Raw genomic sequence first — 8,525 nt, 5'->3', positions numbered from 1 at the left:
GGGCCTTATTCGGGAAAGTATTATCTTCTACCCTATCAGATTTACTCAGTGTATATATAGCCTGTTGTCCTAGGCCCGCTGAGTAATAATACCTCAAACCCATTTTTCTTTGCAGGTCTTACAGCATCTGTTAGCTAAGATGAAAACCTCCTTTTTCATGTACCCTTAGATCAGGGGTTACCAAACCTTTCAGCGACCCCCTGCGAGCTTAAGTTTCACTTTCGATTGCATGATATAGCCCAGCGCAACACCTTCGTCAAACATGTTGCCACTTGTTTGTACCATTTTCAGGCGATTTGTAATCTGTTCTAAAAAAACAATGTGTTTTTTAGGATTTCAAGAAGCATATAGAACAAACAATGGATGTATTTTATGAACATTTATCCATGCTGAAAGTAGATTTAGATGTTAGGAGTGAGATAGAGATTATTATCTAATATATGCATCTGATGAAGCATTGCATGAAGTCTGTTGATGATCAGAGGCTGTTGTTGGGGCTGCATAAACGTTTTTTTATGTTTGTTTTGTAGGCAGACCATGCAGGCCTCAGAGAGTTAAACTTGGGCCTGCGACCATAGTTTTATTGTGTTTTTTACATTTCATAATAAGAGGTGTAAAACCTGAGAGGATTTTAAATCGCATTTGAACTAAATGCTTATACAATCTGTAGTGTAGTGTATTTGTATTGTTGATTTAATGTGTGAACGAGGTGATATAGAGAAGGTTAAGCTGTCATTATTAGGCTGTAATTTGTTATATACTGTTGGAATGGGTAAGCGGGCCTATTGTTTTTGGATATTTGTTGAGTTAGGTGGTCCATGAGTGTTTTTTATTGGTTAAGTGGTCCTTGGTATGAAAAGGTTTGAGAAACACTGCGCTAGTGGATTGTCAAAGGGGGAGCCTCGTTGCGGGGAAATTATACAGATGGCTAGTCCGCCCCTGAAAAATGTCTATGCAAACGTTATTATTATTATTATTATTTATTTATTTTTCATTTTTATTTTGTAATCATCTCGCGACCCCCACTCGGGGTCTCGCGACCCCCACTTTGGGAACCCCTGCCCTAGATAATGGCTTTTTCCAATCATGCTAGTTGAGGAACAACCTTTATCAAGATTACATGAGCCTCTTCAGCAAATGTTAAACAGCTATTGGCTTTGATGTAAATGGTAAATGGACTGTACTTATATAGCGCTTTATCCAGTCTTTAAGACCCCTCAAAGCGCTTTACATACTACATGTCGTTCACCCATTCACACCCATTCATACCCATTCATACAGAGCAGTGTACCTTACTCTAGGACCTAACATTCACACACATTCACACACATTCACACACATTCACACACCGTTGGCCATGCCATTGGGAGCAACTCAGGGTTAAGTATCTTGCCCAAGGATACATCGACATGTTGACTGCATGGGTTGGGATCAAACCCACAACCTTCTGGTTGAAAGACGACCACACTCCCTCACAGCCACAGTCGCCCTGTACATGTATGGCATAATGTATGTAAGAGCACTTTGCAGGAGTAAAGCCATAAATATATGCAATGTATAACTGACACTGAAAGGGATGGGATCATGGGTGTGGGGAGAAATTATCTTTCTCTTTGTTATGGCAATTACATGTTCTTGTTTTCTAAAAATGAAAATTGATTACAAAAAAGTAGTTAACTGAGGTGTATACAGACAATCTGAGCCGATCATGAAAATGTTTATCAATGAGGTTGTTAATTTGTTACCTAGCAAATCACTGGGGAGTTCACTGATGTGCTCTAATCAATGGTCTGTTATGTATTAATTGTAGGGAGCACCATCAGTGTTAAATGAGATGCAGGGGATATCATTTGTACTGATCACAACAGCCATCGACGGGTTTCTATTTATTTTCAGTCCTTATCTGCATTCACCCTCTTTTTAAGGGGGGTTGATCATATTTGGAGTTCTTTTCAATTCAGGGAAACCATCTTGTTATTTGTATATGTTAACACATTGTCTCTCGACATGTGTTTTTGCTGCTATCTTTCATTCTATCACAACCAGGCAACAAATACAGTTCATCTATAATGACTGCTACAGACTCTCAGGACACCAGGCAGTCCACTACAATACGTGTTGTTGTACACACAGAGCTCCAGCAAAGTGAATACAAAATATTGTATTTCCTTTAAACTGCCCTTTTCCTGCTTCACGCAGCACGCTGTTTACAATGACACTTATCAGTGCAGAGCAAGTACCTTTCAGCTTGAACTTAATCGGGGTCGGGTTTGACAGAAAATGCATTTCTGAGGTAAAACAATCCCATGGAGGCATACGAGTTGTTGTGTCAGCATTTCTCTGGTGTTAAGAGAAAAGGCATTTCTCATTATAGCTCCGCAGGAACCCCTGGGGAAGAATTAACAGCGAGAAGGTCTTCAAAAAGACCATTTGTGCTGCAGCATGGTGCATTACACTGGTCATCACCTCTGAACATTATATACAACAATTTAAACAACAACGTTTCTGCATCTGAAATCCCAAACGATGCAGTTTATTAAAGAAGAGGGCAGCTGTGGTGTTATATCTCTGAATGCGCATTATCTTGTTACATCCAGCAGGGCACACAGAAGTTTTGGATTATTAAAAAAAGTTTTCCTTTTATTACACAGAAAGCCCTTCTAAATGGCACGAGCGCCTGGAGAGAGAGATTATGTATTTTGTTATAACAGTACAGCTCAGTTAGGTTTAAAGCTTTAAGTAAAGGACTGCGCTGCAAAGGCCACTGCAGAAATGACGCTCAATGAAAAAGACCGGAGGTGTTTTAATAAAGACCACTACTACATACATAAAACCAGCCATACATTGTGAAACAGAAATCAATATTAGAATAGCATTGGAAGTAAGAGGACAATGACCACATAACCTCTCAAATCAATAAAGAAACTATACCAGCAGTGCTGTTAACCTAGTTGTGCTAATATATACAAATATTTTTGAAAAGGCATTTCCTCTTCAAGTGTGATTAACACTTTTATTTGTATGAAGCCAGCCCAGAAGGGTAAGTCATTTCAGTTAAATAACTATCTACTGTTGTGAGCCAAAGTTCTGGTTGCACCAGATCAGAAGAGGTTCCAGCAACGAAACACCTGAGGTAAAAGAGATAGACCTGAGGAAAAAACTCTTGTCTTGTAGGTTTGAATAAATGCCAGCAGGTGAGAAGAGTATCTGCTTTCATGAAACACAATCAGAAAAAGAAAAAAAAGCACTCCTGGTGATGCCTTCCCTACCTTGAAAGGAAGCCCTGCAGCAAACTGATGGAGAGCTTGGGGCTGAATCCATTTCAAAGACCCCTCTCAGAGGCTGTTATTTTTCTGGAAAAAGGTGCATTTTGTTCAAACTCTACAGCGTTGGTGTGACTTGTTCCCAACGCACCACACAGAACACACAACACACCACACAGAACACACAACACACAACACACAACACACAACACAGAACACACAACACAGAACACACCACACACCACACAGAACACAGTACACACCACACAGAACACATCACACAGAACAGAGAACACACCACACACCACACAGAACACAGAACACACCACACAGAACACACAACACACCACACAGAACACACAACACACAACACACCACACAGAACACAGAACACACCACACAGAACACAGAACACACCACACACCACACACCACACAGAACACACCACACACCACACACCACACACAACACAGAACACAGAACACACCACACACCACACACCACACAGAACACACCACACACCACACACCACACACAACACAGAACACAGAACACACCACACACCACACACCACACAGAACACACCACACACCACACACCACACACCACACACCACACACCACACACAACACAGAACACACAACACACCACACACCACACACCACACAGAACACAGAACACAGAACACACCACACACCACACACCACACACCACACACCACACAACACACAACACAGAACACACAACACACCACACAGAACACACAACACACCACACAGAACACACAACACACAACACAGAACACACCACACAGAACACACAACACACAACACACCACACAGAACACACAACACACAACACACCACACAGAACACACAACACACCACACAGAACACACCACACAGAACACAGAACACACCACACAGAACACACAACACACCACACAGAACACACCACACAGAACACAGAACACACCACACAGAACACACCACACAGAACACACACCACACACCAAACAACACAGTCAGAGCAGGATTACCTCCACACTAAGAGACAGTTATCAGAACAAAAACGCCATCACATTAATGAATATATAATGAAAAGTGTATTTTTGTTGCTAGTCGTGTGGCTCTATGGATGTTGCTCTGTGGGTTGGTTTTGTCCATCACTTTATTTCAGGCTGAAAGATCTTAACAGCTACTGAAAGGATTGCCATGAGTGTTCCGAAGGACACAAGGCTCAGGACCCAAATGCACAACACCAGAGACAAGGTACAATTGACAAAGCCTTTCAATCTAGAAGCTGAAAAAAAAAGACTTGGAAGATAAAAATACAGAACAAGTTATGCTATGTGAAACAAGAGGGAAAGGTTACTTCAAAATAAAACAGGAAGTCAACAGACAAAGCACAAGACAAGACAACAACTACATTAACTTGCCTGGACACACATTCATTGTCCCCAGAGGATTTACTGACCTGTAGGCGATCTTCAGACTTTTCCTTTCGCATCACCACAAGGTGGACAATTCTACACATCTTTTAAAGTCCGTCCTAAACATTGGACACTCTCCGAAACAGTTAAAATCACAAAAGTAAAAGTTGGCATAGCAGGTGGTTACACATACATATACCTGTAGCAAAAGCTTGACGTGAAAACACATTTAAGTTATTAAAACTACCATCTTCAGTTCAAACGCTCTTTATTTGGAAAAGTCAACAATGATAACCAAGAAGATCTGAAAGCACAGAAGAATCCATTGATTTAAGAGTTTCCTGCTGCTAAAAACAACATGGAGGAGAAAGACATATTTAGTATTTATGACTTGAAGCCTAATATCCTATAAAATGTTGTTATTATGTCTGTGAAGCTCTCATCACTCTGTCTAGACTACCCAGGATAAGAGTACATTTACTGTTGATAGGATAATTTTATGTCTGCTTTCTTGGACTCTGGGTTTGGAAAGGAGTTTTGGTGAAAAGTGTTTAGTTTTGTCCAAATGTATGTTTAAGTTGCACCCAAGAGCCTGCAGGATAAAAGGCTGCTGTGAAATTGCTTATTTAAAAACATTTGTGTTCCAAGTTTTGTGACTTTCTGTGGTTGTTTTTGTCCCAGATGAAGAATGTTTGTGGTTGAACATTGTTGTCATGATGCTGCTTTGTTGATCAATCAAAATGAAACAATCTATAAAACGGCTGCAGTTCTCTTTATCCTTCATACATCCCTGTTTACTCCCCCTGTTCCACGCACATTTCCACATCGTAGTTTTCATATTATTGATACCTTGTGTTGAGCTGCCACTCACTTTGTCCAGGTCCTGGGCAATAAATCCTTCACCAGATTGTGTTATTGCCGGAAATGGCTTTTTCCAAAAGAATAATGGCTACGCATTGGGTTTCAAAATGAGAAGATTTACACTTAAAGTGGCAATTCTTACGTTTTCAGTCCTGGTTGCCGTGGAACTGGTGGTAACAGCTAAATGGAAAAATTGCTATATTACCTTACTAAACCATTCATTTCAGAAGCACCTTTAAAATAAATTATACTTTTGTTATCAAGTCATCACAGAAAAGGCTAAATGTTTGACGGATAGCTTGATAGTGACAGTTATTTTGCATTTTTTGAGAGCAGAATATTGAAATATCATAGGGAGTAATGTTAGGAGCCGCCACAGTGAGCTCTTTGGGGAAGAGCTGCAGATGAAAGCTACACACCTCCGAGCTATAACACACATAATTAACTTTCACAGAAGACTCCTGCTGTGAACAGCATTAGTATGATCACACAGCTGCCTACAGAATTATATAATAAGGCCAATTACATCCTTAATTCTTGATTAAAATGACAATAATAAGGATTTAAGCTATTCCATTGGTTTTAAACTTACATGTACCAGCATATATTAAGGAGGGAAGAGGATTTACTCTTGACAGATTTAGTGCAGGCTCCAAAATATTTGCATTTGTAAGAAATACATTCAGAGCCTCTTTTAGACCTCAAGACACACATATTAGGGTTTGATAAGAAACAGTACATTTAAATAACTTTGAAGGTCTGCCAGAAATATCTGCATGGTAACTTCAAACCTACAAAAATCTGATTGCTTAAGCCACTGGAGCCCTGGAAATCATTTCTAAACACATCATGTATGTGAAATATGTATTTGTTGAATCTGCCTGCAAACACCAGGCCAGCTATTTACACAACCACCTGTTTAGAAATACTTTTATATTCTGAATGGTGTTTCAGCTCACCTTGTGACAAATGAAAGTCCAATATTCAATCTCTCTGGTCTCCTTGGTCTCTACCGACTCCTGAGGGGATCTGGCTCTTTAGCCGAAAGTGCTTCACACGTTATGTTCCCCATGATGTGTGAGCTGTGTCAGTCTGCTGTTTGGCGTCGAGTGGGGAGTGTGAAGTGGATTTTGACATGTTTTTCTTTAAAAACACTTGCACGCTGAAGACAGAATAACAAACTGTTATCGGGGTGAGAGAGAACCAATAAAGAAAATGTCATTAGCCGGACAAACACTGACTCCATATTTAGAATCAGAATACTTTATCCATCACAGGGGAAATTAGGTCCAACTATGTAAAGTCAAGAGTAGATGAAGATACAGCGGTTTCATAATAATTGCTAAGAGTATGTCTTGTGTTTTTTTAATGTGTTTTTTACATTGAATCTATTTAGATTATTGCTGCTGTGAATTCATATTTTGACACGCAATTAAAACAAAATAATGGAAGGGGTATCACAATTCAGTCCATCCAGTAGTACATGTTTAGAAATAATGAAAAAAAACAATTCTGTAGCGTTCAAATTATCGTACAAAACCAGTTAGGAAGGGAATTATATTTTCGTGAAAATAAGATTAAACCAATAATTGTCATTTTGTGCACGTCACATGCTGAAGGGATTTAGTGTGTAGACAAAGGCTGATCCAATGTAATTACTGTGAGAGCAGTCAGATGGTTCTGCAGCAGGCGAATAATGCTCACCTCATACAATTAGGGACCTTTCAATCTAAATGTTTTCCCGTTGGGCGATTTAAGATCATTGTTGCCTGAATATACTTTAAAAATGATTAAATATTTTCTCCTGATAAAAGACTGTTCTGGATAATAATGATAAACTATTCTGAGATTCAAGCGGGAAATGTGAGGGAAAGAGTGTTTCTCAACATTAGTGGGTCTATTTACGGACCTGCAGGGAAAGATGTGGCTCAGTTCCACATTAACCTCCTGTTTTGTAGGTTGTCGCAATCAGCCGCTGTACAGATGGTGTGCTGGCATCCTGTCATTTGAAACTTTTACAAGAGATGAGCAGTATTTTTCTCCCATTAGGCCAACAGACCCGCACTGACCTACATGCATCTGTCTGGCTCTGAATGAGCGGAGAATTACACTCACGGTCTGTTCATCAGGGTCAGTTTAGTGAGTATTCCTCATTTGTCACATAGCTGTAAATGTCTTGTGTTTTAAAATTGTCGTTCGGATTCATAATGTCTGATTTATGGGCGACATTTTAATATAGCAGCATTGGCAAAATAATTGCCCACCAGTCAGTGTGAGATGTTTATCTTCTGTAATTCACAAAGTGAGACTGATTGTGTCTGGCAGCCGAGCATTCATTACAGTTAAAGTGTTCCATTGCATTACGTTTGATTAAGTTGATGGAAAATGTATCATATGTTCTATCTTCAAGGGTCAACAATTTAAAAAACTTGCAGAAAAACCGCAGAAGACAAGCGCAATGCAAAACATTCTCAAATTATGAAATCAGTTAATAAGTCAGACATAAGATAAGAGATACAAATAAGATTTTCCTTAATCAGTACATCAGCGGTGAGAATATGCAGAACAGAAACAAATTTATTTATTTATTTAACCTTTATTTAACCAGGATAGGTCTCATTGAGATTAAAAATCTCTTTTTCAAGAGAGTCCTGGCCCAAGAATGGTAACAGCACAGTTTCAGACAGTTTTACAGTTACAAACAATAAAAAAAAAAAACACACAATCACAACACAGTCATACACCAAGTTTAGCCAAAGCATTTACAGACACAGCGGCCTGCTTCGAGGTCAGTTAAAGTTGCTTTGAGTGTTTCTAATGAGACCAGCTCTCTGAGTTTCAGCTCAGTTTGAAGCAGGTTCCAAGCTTGAGGGGCAGTGTAACTGAACGCCCTTTTCCCAAGTTCAGTACGGACCTTTGGTACAGTTAAAAGGAAAAAGGCAAATGTAAATAAATAATAAATACATTCG

At 39.5% G+C, this 8,525-nt stretch overlaps 1 protein-coding gene across 1 annotated transcript in view; it reads right to left on the bottom strand.

The window, feature by feature from the left end:
* Window positions 1-8,188: 8,188 nt before the first annotated feature.
* The window catches only part of slc2a9l2 (solute carrier family 2 member 9, like 2), a 147,897-nt gene continuing 147,560 nt past the window's right edge, over window positions 8,189-8,525 (bottom strand). The window contains exon 13 of the mRNA XM_079682207.1: window positions 8,189-8,470. Within this exon, the coding sequence (XP_079538333.1) occupies window positions 8,306-8,470 (165 nt within the window). The 3' untranslated portion in view covers window positions 8,189-8,305. The remainder of the gene's footprint in view (window positions 8,471-8,525) is intronic.

This window comes from Notothenia rossii (genome assembly GCF_949606895.1).
Source record: "Notothenia rossii genome assembly, chromosome: 5".
NCBI lineage: Eukaryota > Metazoa > Chordata > Actinopteri > Perciformes > Nototheniidae > Notothenia > Notothenia rossii.
The sequence above is the reverse complement of the archived record's forward strand: the minus strand, read 5'-3'. Positions and strand labels throughout refer to the sequence as shown.